The following is a 20,870-nucleotide window of genomic DNA, read 5'->3' on the forward strand; positions in this document are numbered from 1 at the left end:
AAAGTGACCACTTTGGCACAGCACTTTTTTCGCAAAGTTGAGAAGTTATTGTTATACCTTTTCCCCCCTCCATCTTTAATGACAGAAGAATTAAAAATGTTTAGCTATACCCTATGTATTCAACACATTGCTACCATGAGTCCACATACAGACTACATACAAAATTTATGGTTCAATTTCCAAAATTCAGTCATCTTCAGCTAACTACTCACGATGTATGAACTTAACACATGATAAAATAATGTCATTTTCCCTTGGTCTTGACCCTCAAAAACATCCCATTAAAGTTTTTTACTCAGATATGGCTGAAACATCCACTTTCTCTCCTTGCTCGGATGTGTATGGTGCAGATGAGAACATGAAGAGAAAACAAAAAGTGTGGTGGAAAACAAGCTTGATCTGCTACAACAGTTCTTATGCTCCTTTACCTACACCTGACATCATGCGAGCCCCAAAAATTCCTCTCCTCAGTCAAAACCCAATCTGGATTAATACACCAGTCCATGATTAGAGCAATAAATATCAGCAATAAAAGAGTGATGAAAAAACTACTTGGGAGATAGAAATTGCGTGAAAAACCTCAGCTACAAACACTTAAATTACTGCAAGAAGTGTTTTAACTGGATTGCAATAAATGCTACCATCTAATTATTTTTTTGCACTCTGAACAGCAACACTAAAGCCCACGCTAAATTTCTGCTGTTGTAAGGTGGTCACTGCCTGTGACCTGTGCTGAACTGAGCAGCTCTTTTACCTTAGGCCACTCGTGAGAAGACACAGATTGGAGCGATTGCATTAGTTTTGACATTTCTTATGCTTTTTATGCACTACTGCCGGCTGCCAGCATTTAAAACAACAACTTATAAACAAACAAAAGCCCCAAGTCTGGTCAAGAAGCTGCAAGTTTTCCCTTTCCATTCTCCTGACTTGCAGCAGCGCTGCAAGAATCCCGCGGCCCCTGCAGGGCCGGAACGCCCGCAAGGACCGCGGGAATGCCCCCAGGGCGGCGGACCTGCCGGGAGGACGCGGCATGGCGGGACACGCCGCCTCCCCGCACACACACTACACTTCCCGTGAGGCCGCGGGCCGGCGCGCCGGCCGCGCCGTGCGTCAGTGCGCGGGCAGCCCCAATCGCGGCGGCGGCGGCTGCGAGCGCCGTCCGCCGCCAATGTTGTTTTTTCGCTGAGTCGAGGCGCGGTGTTGTTGGCGGCGGCGCCATATTGGAAGGGACGAGCCCCCGCTCTCGATCAGCCCTGGGCGCGGGGCCCGGCTGCCGCCATGCCTGTACCTGGAGGACTATCTGGAGAGTGAGTGTGTGCGCGGCGGGACGCCGGGCGGCCCGGGCACGGCAGTGTGCGGGGGAGCCGGGGGAGCCGCGGCGAGGAGGCGGCGCCTCCCCTCCCCCACGGCGGCGAGTGACTGACTGGCTCCCCCCCCCTCTCTCCCGCTCCCCGTGTCCCGCAGTGATCGAGGCAGCTTCCCATGATCTGCGCGACAGGTTCACCGAGATGCGCGAGATGGACCTGCAGGTGCAGAGTACGTGAGTCCCGCCCCCGCCGCCTCCGCCCGCCCCCTCCGCGCCCGCCCCGCTCCGCCCCGCGGGCTCCGGCCCCGCCGCCGCGCCCCGCCGCAGGGCGGGAGGAACGGGAAGGCGCGAGCGGGGAACGAAGGAGGCGAAGCGGTGCCGCTCCGGCCCGTGCCGGCGGAGCCACTCGCTCCCCCGCCGCCCCCCCGGCTGCCCCGGGGCGGTGTCGCCCCCTGCCCGCTCCTCGCCCCGGCTCTCCGGCCGCTCTGGCACGGCTGGCGTCCCCGGCTGTGCCGGGCGCTCTCGTTGTGTTCCCGCAGGAGGCGGCGCTGCGGAGCCGCCGGGGCGCTGCGAGGGGCGGGGCGCGCGCGCCCCGGCGCTGGTCGCGACAGACCCGGGCCCGCCCCGACCCACGCCCGCCGCCGGGCCTCGGCACAGGAAGGTCTCGCTGGAGCGGAGCTCCTGGGCTTGTGCTGCTCGCTAAGGGATTTTCGGTGGCACGTCCCAAACTCTTTAGATTTTTGATCCCTAAGAGCAGTGATGGTGGTTTGGAACATGAGTTGTGTCCCGCTCCTTCAGCAGGCAGCGGCGTGCTGTCCCTGAAACTTTCCAGCCAGCTCCCTTAAAATAGCACATGTGAAAGTGCTCTTTGTTCTGCCTCTCGTGCCCTAGCTGACACATAACCAAATATACTTTATAAGTATACTTCAGGTTTTATACAAGTTACATTTTAGATGAATATATATTTAATATAATTACATTTTTCGTATAAATATATATAATATAGTGTATATAAGTACATATATACATATAAAAACTATATTATTTATACTTCGGGTTTTCTACAAATATATTTTAGGTCTCTTTTAGATCACTTTATATCTCTGCTTATATCCTGATGTAATACACTGCTTTATGCTGTTTTCAGGATGCACTGGCCTTTCATCCTTTCTAATGCAGTCTCATCTGGGACTTAGATGTCCTTTAATATCTAATAAGCTGTTGTGGTCATTTAACAGACAGTTAATATGGTTATCTGTAACTGTGATCCAAAGGTCTTCGTTAATGAAGCTGTTATTGCACAAGAGATGTGAGGAATCATCCATATAGAAGGGTTAGGCTATTGTAAAGAGGAATGAGAGAAAGAGCAAAGTTTGAAATAACAAGGGAATGCTGTATAGGAATACACAATGCAGCACTAAGTGGGAACAGTTCTTGAAAACTGTAGTTTAACCTATAATATTTCAAAGTGCAGTCTTAGGCTTTTCCTTGGATATTTACTTTGGTAGACCCAGCAGGTCTGTTTAACAGACCCTGCTGACACACAGAAGTGGCTATAGGATTTTTTAGTATATTATGACCCAAGTGCTGTCTTGGGTTCAGTGCTTAAAGTTGTGGGAACAGTCATGGCTCATGGGAGAAAATCCCTCTAAAGTCACTATCACCAGAGAGCACCTGGAGAGGGGGTGAGCGGCTCACTGACTTAGGTAGTTTGGAATAAGTTCACAAGTTTTACTTTTGTTCCATAGAGAGGCAAAGAAGCTAGTAGGGTTTTTTTTAAGTGTGTTTCAGAATTGAGCCAGCTAGCATTGCCAAGGTTGCAGGAGTGTCATTTCCTCTTCTTTAACTGGAAATTACAAATAACACTCCATATTGTATTGCTGGAAATAGCAAATGACACTGAATACTGTATATTAGGACCAACCTTGGGCACACAGAAAAATTCTCTCAGACCTTGTTACTTCTGTTATTTTTACACAGTGAGTGACAGAGCATCCAAAGACATTTACAAAATTTCTGGAGTAGCATCTCTAACATTAGTTGCCAAACTGCCCGGAGGTTGTTCTCATGCTGTGATACAGTGACTTGCTGTGAAGATTCAGGGTCTTGAAAGTACTTGAAAACAGTAGTTTGATGAGTGATGCTGTCCCAGAAATCCACATGAGTTGTAATTCAGAGACACCTGTGCTGCTCTGTTTTAGAGTCAGTGTTGATTTTATGTTCTGTCCTGTTTAGACCACTTGGACTCCTAATGGGGCAGGTGCTGCTGTTGTTGGAAGAAATAACGAACCAGATGTACCTTCTGTATGTTCTGATAAGACTGCTGTGGGAAAAGCAAAGGTCATCGGAGTTGTGACTTGACTCTTGAGCTTTAACTGAGCTCTACATGAAGCATAAAATATGTTTCTCTGTTTAAGGTCAAGTCATGGATTATCAGGCCTTTATGGTAAAACATAAAACTCTGGAAAAAAGCCTCTCTTCTAATAGATTTCCTGGTAACTCCCCTGAGAAATCTGATGTAAGAAATTAGTATCTCAGAATATAGTATCACAGTTGGATTAAAAAGGTTGGGAGGAAGAAAAGGTGGATGAACTTGAGTGTACCAGAGAGAACTTTTCATATAATTTGGTAGATCTCACCTTCACTTCCCTTTGCCGTTTCTGCCCTTTTAGGAGAAACCAAATTTCTGTGGAAGTTTTCCCTTGTGCAGTTTCACACAGACTGATAACGTGTCCTCAATAAAAAGTGAAGAGGAAAGATTTTTTTTGTCATTTCTTGTCTATGGAGCTCTTAGAATAATTATCACCTAAGGTGTATGGGCGCTGGGATAGAAGGTAGAACACTTAGTTTGTTGGCTTTGTGGACCGAATTGTTGTCATTTGGTCAGAAGTCATTTTAGAAGCCTCCACATAAAGTGTGTGCTTCTTGATTGCTTTTCAGGCTTCTTAACTTTCTCCCTGGATAACATGGTGCAAGTGGAAAATGCTCATTGTACAGATTCTCCCATCTTTAGCCTGTGATACACCAAAACTGAATGCTTTGTTTGTCTGTGTCTAAACAAAGTTGATGTGAGCCTGTGTCACAACTGTTATGGCTTGGGATTAATGGTGAGAGTTGTTAGGTTCCTGTTGGGTTTTGTGCTGGATGTTCCCAGCATAGGGAAAATTGATGAATGTTTTTGATCATTTAGTATGAACGATTTTTGGTTATTTACATAAATAGTTTTAGCTGTGAATTTTCATAGGGTGAAAAGACCTTTGGCCTCTGTTGGGTTTTAAGAGTTAGTCATACTGTCATTCATGAGCTTCTTGAACTAGATAATTCACTTCCATTTTTTTTTTTTTTGGCAAGAGATGATGCCCATCATGTAATTCAGTTTTGATGGTGGTTTCTGGAAAGTTTTTTAGCTGTTTTACATCCAGAACCTGAAGTCTAGGTAGTTTGTGGGTTGTCACATTTAATTTGAAACTGCTGTCTGGGCAGCGTTGCTTAGAGTGCTGTGAAAAAAAATCAGTATTGTCATCTACCCTGACACTAGCAAGGCTGTCAAAGCAGGTTTGACTGAGGCAGCTGTACGTTTTTGGAAATATGCAAGCTGTTGTGTGCACAACTGTTGAAGTAGTAAACTCAGTGGGAGAAACATGAAGGGAAAGGGAAGGGAATCCCTGTTACTGTCTAGATAAACAACAAAAAAAACCCCTTGTAGTTAACATTTTCCTTTCTAGAGATAGTTAATGTTAGAAAATTGGTGGTTTTATTTTTTCCCCTTATGATATTTCTAAACTTCATGTAAGTGAGAATCCTGTCCAGATAGTATTTCATCAGTGATCTACCCCTGTGGGGATGGGGGAATAACTTGTGCTTTGCCCTTACCCTTCCTAGCATACAATGGAGAGGGCCTTGATTTAAAGGCAGTGACTTTACTCTTCAGTTGCTCTACCTTTTTGAGGCACTAATTTTTTTCAATTATTTGGTTTTGTATTTGACTGTTTCTCTTAGGAGAATATTTTGTTTCCTGCTCAGTTTGTAACTGGCTAGAATGTTCCAAAGTCAGCAATCTAGAGCCCTGGGTGAGGAGTTTGGGTCGTGCTTTAAGTCACTACCACTGCTCTTAGGGACAAAAAACCTTTAGAACTTGGAGTCCTGCCTGTCCCATGCTGGAGAGCACAAGAACCTTGATGAGAATCCTACCAGAATGCAATTCTGCTTCTTGGAAATGAAGGTAAATAATTCCCTCCGCTGTCCACTGTCGCTTGGTTGTTTTGGTTTTTTCTTTTTTTTCCTCTCTAATAGTTTGCACCTCAGTCCTGTCAACTTTGTTTGAGAAAAAAAATCTCCCATTATTTCCTAATGTTTATGTACATGAGAAGATAATATTTGTCTTAATCTTTTCCTATGCTACAGATGCAATGGATCAGCTTGAGCAGAGGGTAAATGAATTTTTTATGAACGCAAAGAAAAACAAACCTGAATGGAGAGAAGAACAAATGACATCAATCAAAAAAGTAAGGATATCACAGGAGTGGGTAAAATTTTTCTTTTGCAAATTAAGATAACCTTAGGAAAAAATAGCTTATGATAGATGGAGACTTAAGTGTTCAGAACTATGCCTTCCCTTGGGCTTTCATAGAGATGGATAGAACTACCTCGGAGGAGAAAAGTGACTGAAAGGTTTCTTTGATCAAACATTTCTCTCAAGCTTTACCCAGTATTTGCTAGCAATTTAAAAAATATGATCCTGAAATGGTGAGGAAACCAGGTACTAAATTTTCAGCTCAGATTTTTTGTTTCTCCTTGTGTGACACGAAGTTGTGTAAGTTAATTGGCTTTCTTTTAGAGGATAATTTTAAAGCTAGATTTAGCATTTCCTGTAATTCTGCCTCTGTCCTTTTAGATGTTATATATACGGTATATGTAGCTTGAGGGAGGGAGGAGTAAGAAGATGGATGTGTTCTATCTTTCAGTACTTGGGCATTGGTGATGGTATTTTTTGCAGTGTAGTCCATCATTTGGTTGGGAGAAAATCTTCTGTAGTTTCTTACACTGGCTACTTCAGCCTCTTATTTGGTTGTTTACTTCTTTAATTAATGCAAATAGATTTCTGTATTTTAAAAAAGAAAAAGTCAAAGCTCTAACTTTCCTAGAGTAAATGAAAATTTGCTTTTGGCTTTAGTTGAATCAAAATTTCAAGTAGGTTTCGTCTAAACAAGATACTATTCACTGGAAATTGAGAATTAAAAGGCAGTAAAATCTGTTTAAATCTAACGTAAAAACATGTGAAAACATATTTTTAAAAAAAATGTTTTGTCAGTGAATTTTCATTGGTTAGAGCAGATTTTTAAATTGGATTACTTCAGTCAAGTTACACTTATGAGTTATAGAAATTTATTTTAAAATAATTTAAGATATATACAACATTGTTTCTATTTAACTGCAGTGTTGGAAGGGCCTCCCTGCACAGTACTTTTCAGCATCTTTTTGAAGAGCAGTTGGATCTGCCGTGGTCCTAAAGATCTGTAGGAAGTAAAAGACATAATCTCATTTTGAGTCCATAACTTTATGCTGTGTAATATAAAATAAATCCAGGATTGTTTCTTTTCTTGTAACATTTCTTGCAGAAATATAAATATCACTGTAGGAGGAGGTGTCTCCATCCTGTAGTTTGCTTGTTCTAAGGCCCAGACAAGAAATTGGTATATATTATATCTCTCATTTAAAATTTAGCTGATTGTTGTTTACAGTAAAGTTTCACAGGCTTTCTCAAAACTGACTTGGATTTCTCCTTTTAGCTTATATTTTGTGTTGGATAACAATAGCTTAAAATTAATAGTGGAAATTAATTTATTTATGTTCATAATTTAAAAAAAATTCTCTTTAACAGGATTATTATAAGGCTTTGGAAGATGCAGATGAAAAAGTGCAACTGGCTAATCAAATATATGATCTGGTAAGTGGACACAAGACTTGTGGTGAATTACCTAAATTTATGCCCTAAGGAGTTCTAAGAATTTTGATAAGCGTTACAACTGTGCTACCTGTACTTCTGTGTGATCTACATACAGGTATTTTGCTGGTGAAAGAAACATTTAATATTTTATTGACTTTTAAGAATTTTGTTATTTTGGTAATAAGCGTCACTTAAATACAAAACAAAGAAATAAGATTAGAAATTGTAAGGTTTTAATGCGTAGCTATGGCCTGTTTAGGAAACTGGTTGAAAGAGTCCTTCAGGATGCAGTCTTTAGGGCAAAGGAGTCCAGGAAGTCTGGACATTGTTCAGTAAGGAAATCTTAAATATACGGGAGCAGGCTGTCCCCATGTGCCAAAAACGAAACCAGTGGGAAAGAATGCTTGCTGGGCTAAATAGAGAGCAATAGCTTTAACTCGGGGGGAAAGAAGAGAGTGTATCATCTTTGGAAGAAGGGGCAGGCAGCTTGGGAGAGTTACGAGGATATTGTGAGTATATGCAGGGAGAAAATTAGAAGGGCCAAAGCCCAAGTAGAACTTAAAACTGGTTACTGCTACAAAAGACAATAAAAAATATTTTATAAATATATCAGCAACATTTAGCAGAATATATCATTCATTTAGCAGAAGTTCCACATGATTGGAAATTAGCAAATGTAATGCACATCTACAAGTAGGGTCAGAAAAAGGATCCGGGAAAGTACAGGCCTGTCAGCCTGACTTCAGTGCTGGGGAAGGTCATGGAGCAGATTGTAAGGGTCTAATAAAGCTATCATGATCCCAACTATGGGGGCAAAAACTGGAATGATTTATTGAACATGCAAACGCTGTTTAAGGGTCTTGGGGGCTTAACATGCTAATGAGGAGGCAGGGTTATTCCAGACAGGGGTTTCCACAATCTATTAGCATTTCCAGTAACAGGGGTGACATAAGGGGAAAAATGGATTTACATTTTTCAGATCCAGTATTTACATTTGGGGGAAAAAGGATTTGATATTTCCAGTAAGCAAGATTATACTGGGGAAGGGTGGTCAGCTTTTCCTGAAATAAGGATTTACACAGGGAGGGAGAAAACAGTGAGATATCTGATAGCATCATGCAAAGTCTCTCTACTTCCTGCTGGGGGAGATCAGGACAATCCACATGAAGTGAATGTCAATGGATCTTGTCTGGTCTTTTCGATGATGGTTTTTTCCAGCCCCTGTGGCCCAAGGTTTCCTGTTTAATCCTAGCACTTCCTTTTCTGTTGGACTGCAACAGCAGATCATCTTGAGCGCCATCCCGCAGCACGAGCTGGACAGCCAGGGGGATCTAGTCCAGACAGTATGGGTTTAGGAAAGGCAGGTCCTGCTTGAATGACCTGATCTCCTCGTTTGACAAAGTGACCTGATTGGCAGATGAGGGAAAGGCTGTCTGCCTGGACTTTAATAAACCCTTTAACGCTGTTTCCTACAACATTCTTCTGGGGAAACTGGCTGCTCCTGGCTTGGACAGGTGCACTATTGGCTGGGTAAAAAACTGGCTGGAAGGCCGGGCCCAGAGAATAGTGGCATGTGGGTTTTGAAGTTTAAGTATATTTACTTTGCATTTTCTTAGACCCTGCAAGTCACACTGCACTCAAATGTAGTAAACATAAAACAACTACTTTATTTTCACAGCAGCACCAAAAGTTTGTTCCAGAAGTCAGCTCTTATATCCTCTCTTTCGGTTAGCTGGTAACTGAAAAACCTGTTCAGTTTTTAATAGAGACATATATTTTGCTGGATGGCTGCAGACATAGAAAGCATTTGCAACATAGTGTTTCTTTTCACGATAGTGAGTTCAGGGGGTTTTTTGTTAATTTTTAGTACCCAAGAGCACGTCATGATTTACTCAAATGCACAGGAATCTCTACACTTTTACTTAAGACTCATTTTCCCCAAAGCAGCCCAACCTCTTCTAAAGCCCATGTCATGAACTGTTCTTTTTCTTCTCCTTTGTATTGACATATCCACAGCACCTCCAAGTCCTCTTCATCTTTTTTCTCGAAAGAGACACTTATGACAGTGTGTTGGATCACTGCCTACGCTATTTTGGTGTTACCACCAGTATCTCTGCTGAGTGAGGGACATGGAGGTGACCAAGAAGATATGCTTCTGTGTGTTACTGTACATGCTTAATGGTGCATGGCATAAAATTGCTGGAAGGGAAATACTTAGCAAGTCTGAAATTAAGGATGTATATGTTGATGTTACAGAACTGGAGGCTATTTGTTGTTGGTTTGTTTAAAAAACAGGTGGACCGTCATTTGAGAAAATTGGACCAGGAACTCGCTAAATTTAAAATGGAACTTGAAGCAGATAATGCTGGAATCACAGAAATATTAGAGAGACGTAAGTATGCATGATTTTCTTTAAGAACTTGACACACTTTCTGTCAATTTGCAAAATTAAAATATCATACACTTGTTAGTGGCAGGCAGTATTCCCACTTGTTTTAAAACTGTTTTAACCCACTTTTCGTCAGTGATTCTCAAATTTTAGTTTCAACATCAATTTTTACCAGTGAAGTCAAAATACAACTGAGTAATTAAAATAACTTTTTCACACAACTGTTGCACTTGTGAATTGGTGACTGTATCTGACAGATGCAGAATTCTTTAAACCTGTTTTTAATGACTGGAGGTATTCAGAAAAGTACTTCAGTATAAGCCTGTCACCTACCCAGTTGCAAGTGTACTATTTCTTCCTTGAATTGATTGCCACCACACTGAGGAGGGTCTTTAGTTTATTTTAGTTCTAGGTGTGGAATACCAAATACAGTTAGATACTTATTTTTTTAAAGGGGTGAGAATGGGTTGTTTTGTAATGGTGCAGTGAGGGAAGAGCATTTTAGGTAAGAAACCTGCATGTTGAACAAATATAGCAATGCTGGTGTTAAGAATGTGAACAAAAATGTAATGTGACAACTCTTTTGACCAACTTGGTGTAGAAGAGTCTGGCCTTTCTGTACGCATCAGCATTTAAACACCAAGTTTGGATGTGATTATGATATATTTCTGAGTTCATTTAATTACTGTGACTATGGAGGCAGTGGTTGTCCTCATAACCAAACACAGTGAAAAGTAACTTAAATCACTTGAGGATATTGGGAATAAATATTCTTTCTTGGAACTTTTTGTGGCTTTGGCATATGAGTTGGGAATTTTGGGATATTTTATTTGTAATTGCTATTACAAATAACAGGCACAAAGAAAAAACTGTAAATTGAATGCTTTTAATGAACTAGCAACTACATAAAATGATTAGTTTATTTTAGTTGAAATCCCAGCTGTTTATCTTCTGTTGAGCTATGTGTTTGGAGAGGTTGCTAGGTAGCATTTCAAGAACTCAGAATAGAAAAGCACCAAACTGCATGTGGCATCTTTAAGGTTTGTTTGGATTTGGGTTTTCTTTGTTTGTTTAAATAAAGCTAAAAGTAGAAGCCTGTAAATTTTTTCACTTTCAGAATAAATGCATATATCTGAGGTTCCACCAGAGGGCAGCCTTTGGGCGAGTTGATGCTGTGGTTGAAGTTTGCTCAGCCAAAATAGCTCCTTATGCTTTGAACTTCTTCCAGAATAATTTTATTTAAGCTTTTGTAATACAGTTACGTATTACTCATATACTCATGTATTTCAGTGCTTTTTGAAAGCACTGAAAAAAGTAAAGAAATGTTGAAGCTACAGATACTGAAAAATGAATGTCACTTGCTTTCTTGAATAGTCTCCTATGTAGACATGAGTTAGTAGATATTGCAGCTACTTCAGATTTTTTTGCCAGAGATTGATGCACAAAGTGTTGTATATTGTGCTAATGGAAATTTATAGTCAAAAGTCTCTCCTATGCTGCAATTATTTAGCCTCATCCTATAAGAAATATTATTCCTAGATGTATACTTGCATTTGTGCCTCACCGACTTCATAGGTGGGTTTTTTCTTTGTATTAATTGCTCTTTTTATTTTAAGCATTAGGAAAATTTGGATAATGGTAGTGAAGCCCTTCCTGTTGAATCTTAAATCATCTGGAAATACATTGCTATTGCTTCCATTTTGACAAGATGGACTCAGTGGGACAAAATGTCTTGTTTACATAGTTGACCTGTTACATTTTTCAATTCATATTGGTGGAGATTGTCAGTAGTTTTGGTGCAGCCATCCTCCAATCATCACCAGCTTGTGTGCAACTCATTTGAATAAGTGGCATGTTGAGGGCAGTTTTGTTTGTTCTCCTTACTGACCTTGATTTTAACTTCTTGATTTCAATAGTTAAACACTAGCATTCACCAATTTTTAAAACTAATCTCACTGGCTCCTGGTTGTACTGTAGGAAGGGTTTCTACTATAGCAAAAATTCTTATGATTAAAATAAATATAACTGCATAGTGATTTGATTAATATTATAAAGATTCACTTAATATCTAAAAGTCAAAAGCATGGCAAGGACAACTCTGAAATTTTCCTAACCTTTTCACCCCTTCTTAGGATCTCTGGAGCTGGATACACCATCACAGCCTGTGAATAACCATCACGCCCATTCTCATACTCCAGTAGAGAGTAAGTATTTGAGACTTTAAAAAAATGGCCACTTTTTATGTTTCCTTTTTTTTTTTTTTTGAGTAGTGTTAGGAAAAAAATATTCTGAGGTTTTTTCCTTCCAGACATTTCAGGGGAAAATAAGGCATAATAAATGATAATAATGTCTGTTAAGAAGAAGTGCAAAAATGAAATAGTAAGTTTTTGCTAGTGGAAATTAGTTGAAAGTGCTGGTTTTTTAGTTTGACTTTCAAGCTGAATAGGTTTTACATTTAAGTTCCCTCCATTTGTTTCATTTAGAAAGGAAACACAATCCATCTTCTCACCACAGTACAACAGATCATGTTCCTGAAAAGAAGTTTAAATCTGAAGCTCTTCTATCTACCCTGACTTCAGATGCTTCTAAAGAAAACACACCAGGTAATCCTAATTGTCTTTCCTTTCATTAGTTTTAAATTAAAAGAAGAGAAACTTTTGAGTTAGTCTTTTGAAATCACAGAATGGGTACAGTTGGAAGGGACCCTAGTGGGTCATCTGGTTTAACCTACCTGCTCCAAATAGTGTTATCCCAGATCACATTGCACAGGATTGTGTCCAGACAGTTCAGAAATATCTCCAGTGAGGAAACTCTACAACCTCTCTGGGCAATCTGTTCCAGTGCTTGGACACCCACACAGTAAACAAGTGCATCCTTATACTCCAGTGGAACTTCCTGGGCATCAGTTTCTGCCTGTTGCCTCTTGTCGTATTGCTTGGCACCACCCAGAAGAACCTGGCTCCATCTTCTTGACACTCTTCCTTCAGATACTTATATACCTTGTTGAGGTCCCCTCTCAGTTGTCTCTTCTTGAGACTGAACAGGCCCAATTCTCTCAGCCTTTCCTCATAAGAGAGATTCTCCAGTCCCTTAATCATCTTCATAGCCCTCTGCTGGACCTGCTCCAGGAGCTCCTTGTCTCTTGTATTGAGGAGACCAGAACTGGGCACAGCACTCCCAATGTGGCCTCACCAGGGCTGAGCAGAGGGGCAGGATCACTTCCCTTGACCTGCTGGCAATGGTCTTCCTAAGAACCTTCCAGGTTCTTGGCCACAGGGGCACACTATTGGCTCATGGACAGCTTGTTGTCTGCCAGGACCCCCAGGTCCTTCTCCACGGAGCTGCTTTCCAGCAGGTTGACCCCAGCCCGTACTGGTGCAGGGGATTATTCCTCCCCAGGCACAGGACCCTGCACTTCCCTCTGTTGAATTTCAGAACGTTCTTCTCTGCTTCTCTCTCTCCAACCTGTCAAAGTCCTTTCAAAGGGCTGCACAGAACTCTAGGATATTGGCCACTCTGCCTGGCTTTGTGTCATCAGCGAACTTGCTAAAGAGGAATCTGCCTCCTCATCCAAGTCATGGATAAATAAGTTATACAGTACTGGGCCCAGTATTGAACCTTGGGGGACACCACTAATGATAGACCTCCAACTAGACCCTCGATAATGACCCTCTGGGATCTGCCATTCAACCAGTTTTCAATCAGAGGCTCATACCCTTTCCTCTGGGATTTTCAGTCACTTGAAACATGAGATACTGTAGGCATTGTTACTCATCTGTGTTGTCCATGAAGCAGGTCAGTTTTGTTGTCATTTAACAGCTGTCTGTTGGCTGTTCCTTTTTATTTACACTGCTTCAAAGAAAACAACAGTACAATTTCATTCTGCCAGTAGTAGAAATATAAGAGATCAATGCATTACTGCTTTGGGAAAAAGAAATGCATGGAACAATTTCCAAAGTAAGGGAAAAGAATTTTCATATCTCTTTTTTTTAAAGTGTTGGTCTGACGTGGCATTTGGCTACAATAAAATAAAATTCTTTCATGTACTGTATATGTCAAAAGATGCAAGAAGCCTGTTTGGTGAATAAAAAAACACCCACAACTTTCTGCCCTTTTTTAAAATTTAAGCATTTCTTAGTTTCTTTTCTGAAAATAAAAGATTATGAGAGGTTATAGTACGTAAAGTAACTACTGTATGTTTTGGAATTTAGCAGTGTTCATCAGTTTTAAGTAGTCTCCCTCATACCTATTTCACTTTTCTTTTGAAGGATCTTCACATGAAGTTGCAAATAAAATGTAACTATGAGCAACTGTCATTCTGTAGATGACCATGGAAATCTGTGTTGCATTAAAAGTGTGATTTGTAGTTTTTAGAATTAAGATCGGTAAAGTTTTACTTCAGAAACAGTATAGGTGTACAGTCAAATTCTTACTTTCTTGATGGTTAGTCAACATTGTTTCAGTATCAACAGATACAGCAGCTGCATCTTTTCTTTGATAGCTGAGTAGGATAGTGAGAGCTGTCTTTCTAAAAGGACTCCTTGCACATGAGCATAGAGAGGGAACAAACTTCTTTTTCTTTTCCCTTATACAAATACTGTCTATGTCAAATTACTTTTAAAACCTTTTTTCAAAATTATTAGACCGCTCTGATACGTTAACAGAGTTCCTACTCTTTCACTGGTTGTCATATATAACTCTTCTTAAAATGCAAAGGAATTTAGTTTCATTTTGAATTTCATAAATGTGTTCTATTCATCAAGGGTGTCGAAACAGTAATTCATCATCCTCTTCAAACAATGCATACAATACAAACTCTTCTCAACCATTGGCATCATATAACCTGGGCTCATTATCTTCAGGATCCGGGGCCGGTGCAATTACCATGGCAGCAGCTCAAGCAGTGCAAGCCACGGCACAGGTAATGTCAAAATGTTCTTGTCACTCTGCCATCTGCTATTGATTAAGAAGAAAGGCTAGTGACTTTATTTTTTTTTAAATCTGAATTCCCATGATCACTTTCAGCTTTTTTTTATATGCCACAGTTTCATCCTATATAAATTGCCTAAAGGGACAGCTTGTTTTCTGGCTTTTCCTGGGGGATATTCTTACACATTTTACTGCTTACTCTACATCACTTTGTTAACAAGGTAACTAATGAACCTGTGCAAATAATTAGCAGTTAGCAGTTGTCTTATGTAAGAGCTTTACTGTGCAATCTGATACAATACCAGTATTCCTTTTAGATGAAGGAGGGAAGACGAACATCCAGTCTAAAAGCCAGCTATGAAGCATTTAAAAACAATGATTTTCAGCTTGGAAGAGAATTTTCATTGTCCAGGGATTCAGCTGGATATTCGTCATCAGCTCTGGCATCTACGTTAACACAGACATTAAGTTCATCAACCACAGATTCACGAAGTGGCAGAAAAAGCAAGTAGGTTTTCTTACTTGTTGACTGCAATTATAGCTTTTAAGGCAGCTAAGCTTTCTCTTAAAAGTCATGGACTATAATAGAAATACTTTGTATTTAATATCTGTGAGGGAGGATCAGTAGAAGACAGTTATTGCCTACTGGACATTTTTTTTTCAGGGCTGTGTTCTTCAGTCCTCTCACTTCTTTTTATTTAAGCAAACACACTCAAAGTTTGTAAATTAATGTGTTGATTTGCTTTTTCATCTGTGATACAGTCAAGGTTCTTCCCTCATTTTTTTGTGTTCTGGAGAGATTTGACCTAACAGCAAATGTTGGGAATTACCATGCAACAGTTTGTAGATGGTTTTGAAATAATCTGCAGATTTGCTTCATGCCAGATCACAAATAAAAGCAACACTCTGATGACTGATCATCTAGGTCAGGAAATGGACTGAATTTTATTTCTGATTAAAATGAAGTTTTAAAACATTTTAACCAACAGTGCCACAACTTGAACTTGAAATAATTTGTCTCAAAATGCCCATCCTTTTAAACTGACACGAGTTTTTTCTTCATACAAATTTATGTGTGTTCACAGCTCAGTTAATAATACTGTTTTAGAAGGATTTTTAATCTATGCATAGATTTAGTGTCAGATCTCATCTATAAGCAAAAGCATAAAATTTTTATTCTGGCACCATTCCTATGGAGTGATTGGTGATGCTTGAGTGGAGGTTAACAGAGAATCAGTCATCTTCAAAACAGTTACCTGTTGTACATGACATATGACATTATTTATATGTAAATTCCTGTTTCATTTGTAATATAATTTTTATGGGGACTTGACACCAAGGCTGTTAATGGAAAATTTTGTGAAGAAAAGCATTCATTAAAACCATTTGACAGTTTAGAGCTGTGAAATTCCATTGATCAGAACAATGTATTTTGCACTTGTAAGCTGGTACGACTTGTTTCCTTTTCCAAAGAGCATTCAGTGGGTCCATTCCAGTGCTTGCAGTAGTTGAATGAAATCTGTTAGCAAATGATACTTAGGGATTTACATACTGCAGTATTTCAGAGTTAACAAAGTACTTGTTTAGTGATTCTTTCACTTGGCAGGAAATAAATTTAAATCATGTATGCCATGTTTTCCTTTTTGTTTTTCCTTTTCTCAGAAACAACAACAAATCCTCAAGTCAGCAGTCCTCGTCATCATCTTCTTCTTCCTCTCTATCATCATGTTCTTCTTCATCTGCACTAGCACAAGAACTGTCTCAGCAAACAGCAGTAATACCAGAGTCTGATTCTAATAGCCAGGTTGACTGGACCTATGATCCAAATGAGCCACGTTACTGCATTTGTAATCAGGTAAGGATAGCCTCCAGCCTGAAATACAACTAGAACTGCTGGTTCGATGTAATTGAACTTCCTTCTCTGGTTGCTAATTTTAAAACATTGTGGTTTTACCCTTGAAATTCTGATCTGTTTTTATTTACTTACTGGTGCTACAAATATTATCAACTCAAGCTAAAAGTGGTCAGTTTTCTAGTGATGTGACATACCTGGAGTGTTTAAAATCTGTTAGTGGAGACTTCAGAAATAATTAAATTAAAAATGGAAAGGGTTCACAGTGAATGTAGTTAAAATGTTAAGTTAGTAAGTTAAGTTGTTTTCTCCAACTTCCCCATAGAAAGCAAAAACCACCAAACAAACCAAACAAAAAAAAAACCACCAAACCCCAATATATCCCATAAACTTAAAAAAGCCCAAACAACCAAACAAAAACCTAATTTTAGATAAGCCATCCAGAGAATGAATGACAATATGAGAAACTTACTTAAAATGCCTGTTCTTATTTCAAACACTTTTAAGAGAGTTGACTTTTTTTAGAGTTTGTAGATTTCTGTAATTCTCTTTAAAATATTTGATTGCTTCAAATAAAGTGCTTGAAATTGTCATGTATGCAAGGGAAATGGCAGACATCAATATAATCTTGAGAACTAGGCTGATAACATACTGAGCACTCTTGTTTTCATCAAAATGTACTTCATTCAGGCTTTGAGTGCTGACCTTTTTTATCCAACCTGAAATGTGCAGATGCATCTTCTTTTGCACAAGCAGTCTTTGAAAATCAATTCACTATGAACGAGGTGGTGTTTGGATTGTGTAACAGAAGCTCCACACAGCCTCTTCACTTAAGAGTGAAGAGGATGCTTAAGAGAGATGACTCTCGTGAGTCCCTTCCAATATCCTTCCAGAATATTCTGTGATATCTGTGATACCTGTGAGAAGAAAAATCAAAATGTTGTTGCTGCTGTTAATGGACAGACTCCTTAAAGGAAAAAACTTGAATGTTAGCCCTTTGAAAATGTTAATTGCTTTTAGTTAATAATACAATTATTAAGAATGGAATTTTTTTTTTCTCACTAGGTGTCCTATGGTGAAATGGTAGGCTGTGATAACCAAGATGTAAGTAACAAAGTTCAAAGGGTTCATGAGAAGCTTGTGCATGTAATTGTTGTTTGCAGAAGTTACTTTTTTTTAGAGTTGGTTTTTGAATAGATTTTTTTAGAGTAAAGTGCATATGTTTTGAACCACCCTTCAGGAAACTTCTCATTTCTCCTCACAGTTCATGCTCTTTTAGAAACCTTCAGCCTTTACTGGGTTCAGAAAAGCCCTAGTTCAAAATGCCATTTATTTCTCTGAATGCTTAGCTGTGTTTAGCTAATAACAGTTGTCCTCTTCAAATAAAAAAAGTTTTAAAAGAGCAGTTGAATGTCATCATGTATTTACTGAGACTACATTTAAACAGAAATGCGTGATAAGATTACTTTTGTGTCACTTAGTATTGTCAAACTAAGTCTTTCAAAGCAAAACATAGTTATTTTGCTCTGTTATGTGAGTTCATATGAGTCCTAGAATTCTTATCACTCTCCTTAGTTTATTGAGTGTATGTTAGAGACTGAGATCTTCATCTCTTGTCATTTTTTCCTGTGATTTGTATGAAAAGCAGAATCTATGCTTTTTACTCATGTTTCATTTTCATAGAATTGTATTTGTGATAGGCACTGTGAAAAAAAACAAAAAACAAACAAATCCCAAACCATCTCTTTAACTCTCTTTTTATAGTGTCCTATTGAGTGGTTCCACTATGGATGTGTTGGACTGACAGAAGCACCAAAAGGGAAATGGTACTGTCCACAGTGTACAGCTGCAATGAAGAGAAGAGGCAGTAGACATAAATAAGCTTTTTCATCTGGAAAACAAATTGTGTACTAAAGGTTTTATAGAGGTCTTAGGAGCAGAGGGGGAACTCTCAGAACACCTCCTTGCAACCACTGAAGAGTTAACATGGCAGTCATAGAATGGTTGGGACTCAATGGAAAGGACCGTAAAGATCACCTAGTTCCAGCCCCCAGTCGTAAGATCATGAATATTGGTTTTGCTAGTTGTGTTTTAACATTCTAAGTAAATTATTTACGCACCTTGATGTGCTACAGATAATATTCCAGTGAGCCTTGGATTATTCCAGTGGCCAACATATGCAGAGATTTGTACTATCAAACCATTTTCTCTAAGCACTGGGCATTCTACAATTATTTAATCTTCAAAGAATTCCGATAAGTCAAGGTTTTAAATGTATGTTTTATATACAAGAGATATATTCTGCTGCATGTACTGTACTCAAGAGCTGTTACGTAACACTATGTATATAAATGGTGCAAAAAGTCAGTGCTTCTGAAAAGAAAAAAAGAGACAATGTTTTTAAAATGCCTTTATAGCTTTGGTTCTTTATGAAACTTAATTCAGCAGGCTGAAGAAAATGGTTCTTGTATACAGCGGGCTGTTGTCCTTTAGGGTACTCAAGTATGTAAAAACAAAAAAAAATGCTGTAGAATAAAACAAACTTGTGCCATTAGTCTTTATATGTTTCTGCTCCAGAGAAGGTGGGGGCCATAAGAGGAAAAAAAGGTGTTAAAGTGACAATAAATTTTTATACCAAATGTGTTTATTTTTTTGTGCAAGTAATCCTTTAAATTTGAATTGTATTAGGTGTAAAATAAAACAACCTCAACTCCTCAAATTAATGTTTTCTGTACATTTGTCAGAAAAAAAGTCTGTTTCCGAAATGGTTTCACTAACAAATTTCCTTTTATTGTTTTTCTGTGGCTGTTTCATGCAGCAGCACTGAACACAAACAGGGTTTTTACTTCTATTTTCTAATTCCTCCTTCTTTCTGCTGTTAAAAAAAGTACACTTTCCCTTTAGATTAAAGATTTTACTTCAGGCTGGAAGAGTGTGGCCTTCATGTAGTAGCTTTCCAGACCTGTGAAGAGGAGGAGAAGAGAGGGAGAGAAGCAGTGTTACATTGCATGACCATGCCAATACTGTCAAGGGAATAAAAACAGACAGGCGCATTAGTAATAGGAGTATGTGCAAAGAATGAAACCAGGATTCTGTCACAGCATTTTTTTTTTAATGAAAGAAATAGGCATTTAAAGTCTATGAACTGGGGAAAAGTAGATGTGTAAGAAGGGAAACGATTATGGATGATAAATAGACTTTGGTAAAAGAATAGGGTAGAAGTTGGGGAAAATAAGCATCAAGGAGCAGTTTAACTAAGGTTCCATTAAAACTGTGAACTGAACCCACTGTATATATTTCTGTGGAAATTGCAGTCTGAAAAAAAACACGTGAGGACTAGAATATCTGCTTTTCAGTGAGACTGTTGAAACAACGGAGATAATGAGTTGTTTCTTCTGTGGGAAACTAGTGCCATGCTATGATTTGAAATTAAATAAGCAACCACTAACGCAGACTTCCCTTAGACTGAGTGTCTTTATGGCTATGAAGTTAGTCCATTGAGAATTATGACCATATATAGCAAAATCTCTCACTCTGGTGGTAACCATACCTGGTGGTAACCACACCTAACAGAACACAAATCCAAATAAAAATTTCAGTTTTTAGTGTGAGCCTTGGATCACTGTTTCACTGGAGAATATAAATTATTTTTCATTGGCAAATGAGTTAGAGAAATCACAAGAGGAAAAATCTCACCTTAGTATTTTGTGTCAAAGTTAAGAAAATAGAAATGAACAAATATGAAAACGTGGAAAAATTTGCAATACCTGTACATGCTTATGTTTTTTTCTAAACAAGAGAAGCTTACAGGTCATTAGGTGATCAGAATGTAAAAGCACTGATTAGTATGAAATATTTACATATTAAGAATGTTCATGCCTCATGGTCAATAGAGTTGCTGGACATTTTCCTGAGTAGACGAGTGTTTAGGTGAGGTCTCTCATTAAAGCTTCTTTGAAAAACAGTGATGCACTGGTTGAAGAGTAGGACATTGGGCCATCCACATGGCTATTTGGAAAATAGGATAATAATAAAGGAGAAAATCATATACATAACAGATCAGTTAAAGAGGTCTAAACAGTAACAGAATGTTTGCAATTAGGTTGTATTCTCAAAAATAATAAAAATGGAAAGTGCTAAAAACAGCAGACAAATCTCATGATACTGAGAGTCTGATAAAGTAGATGTATTTCAATATTTTACTAAAATAACATAAATATAAAACAATATATAAAATAATACTGAGTTCTCACTTTACCTGCACCTTGGTCCTCTGAAGTAGCTATTGCTGTGTAGCAAAGTGATTTTGGAGTTACCTGGGTAATTTTATGGAAACCTCAGCTCACTGCTCAGCAGCAGGTCAGACAAGTGCTAAGAATGACTCAGTAGGTGATAAAGAATAAAACAGAAAACAGCTTTATGCTGTGTAAATTGATGGTGCACTTAG

General features: G+C 39.0%; 1 protein-coding gene across 4 annotated transcripts; it reads left to right on the top strand.

Moving 5' to 3' along the window:
* Positions 1-1,425: 1,425 nt before the first annotated feature.
* Positions 1,426-19,142, top strand: ING3 (inhibitor of growth family member 3). 4 transcript variants are annotated; one of them, XM_029958111.1, is made up of 11 exons: positions 1,426-1,536; positions 5,711-5,811; positions 7,188-7,253; positions 9,549-9,645; positions 11,775-11,846; positions 12,126-12,245; positions 14,406-14,563; positions 14,889-15,079; positions 16,234-16,426; positions 17,489-17,527; positions 18,188-19,142. In XM_029958111.1, the coding sequence occupies exons 1-11, from the start codon at positions 1,509-1,511 to the stop codon at positions 18,302-18,304; spliced, it is 1,182 nt and encodes a 393-aa protein (XP_029813971.1). In that variant the 5' UTR covers positions 1,426-1,508; the 3' UTR covers positions 18,305-19,142. The 4 variants fall into 4 exon arrangements, with proteins under 4 accessions (XP_029813971.1, XP_029813969.1, XP_017923444.1 ...); XM_029958109.1 differs by having other exon boundaries at positions 1,441-1,536; positions 14,505-14,563; XM_018067955.2 differs by lacking the exon at positions 1,426-1,536 and adding an exon at positions 3,021-5,528.
* The last annotated feature ends 1,728 nt before the right edge of the window (positions 19,143-20,870 follow it).

Source organism: Manacus vitellinus, unplaced genomic scaffold, assembly GCF_001715985.3.
Source record: "Manacus vitellinus isolate BGI_N305 unplaced genomic scaffold, ASM171598v3 scaffold_13_pilon, whole genome shotgun sequence".
NCBI lineage: Eukaryota > Metazoa > Chordata > Aves > Passeriformes > Pipridae > Manacus > Manacus vitellinus.

What these genes read in the sequence shown, in the direction of transcription:
- ING3 (XM_029958111.1), top strand. Translation starts at nt 1,509, where the DNA reads ATGCGCGAGATGGACCTGCAGGTGCAGA. An exon ending in AAATGACATCAATCAAAAAA is followed by an intron (nt 5,812 to 7,187) that starts GTAAGGATATCA and finishes TCTCTTTAACAG; the next exon opens with GATTATTATAAGGCTTTGGA. An exon ending in CTAATCAAATATATGATCTG is followed by an intron (nt 7,254 to 9,548) that starts GTAAGTGGACAC and finishes TTTAAAAAACAG; the next exon opens with GTGGACCGTCATTTGAGAAA.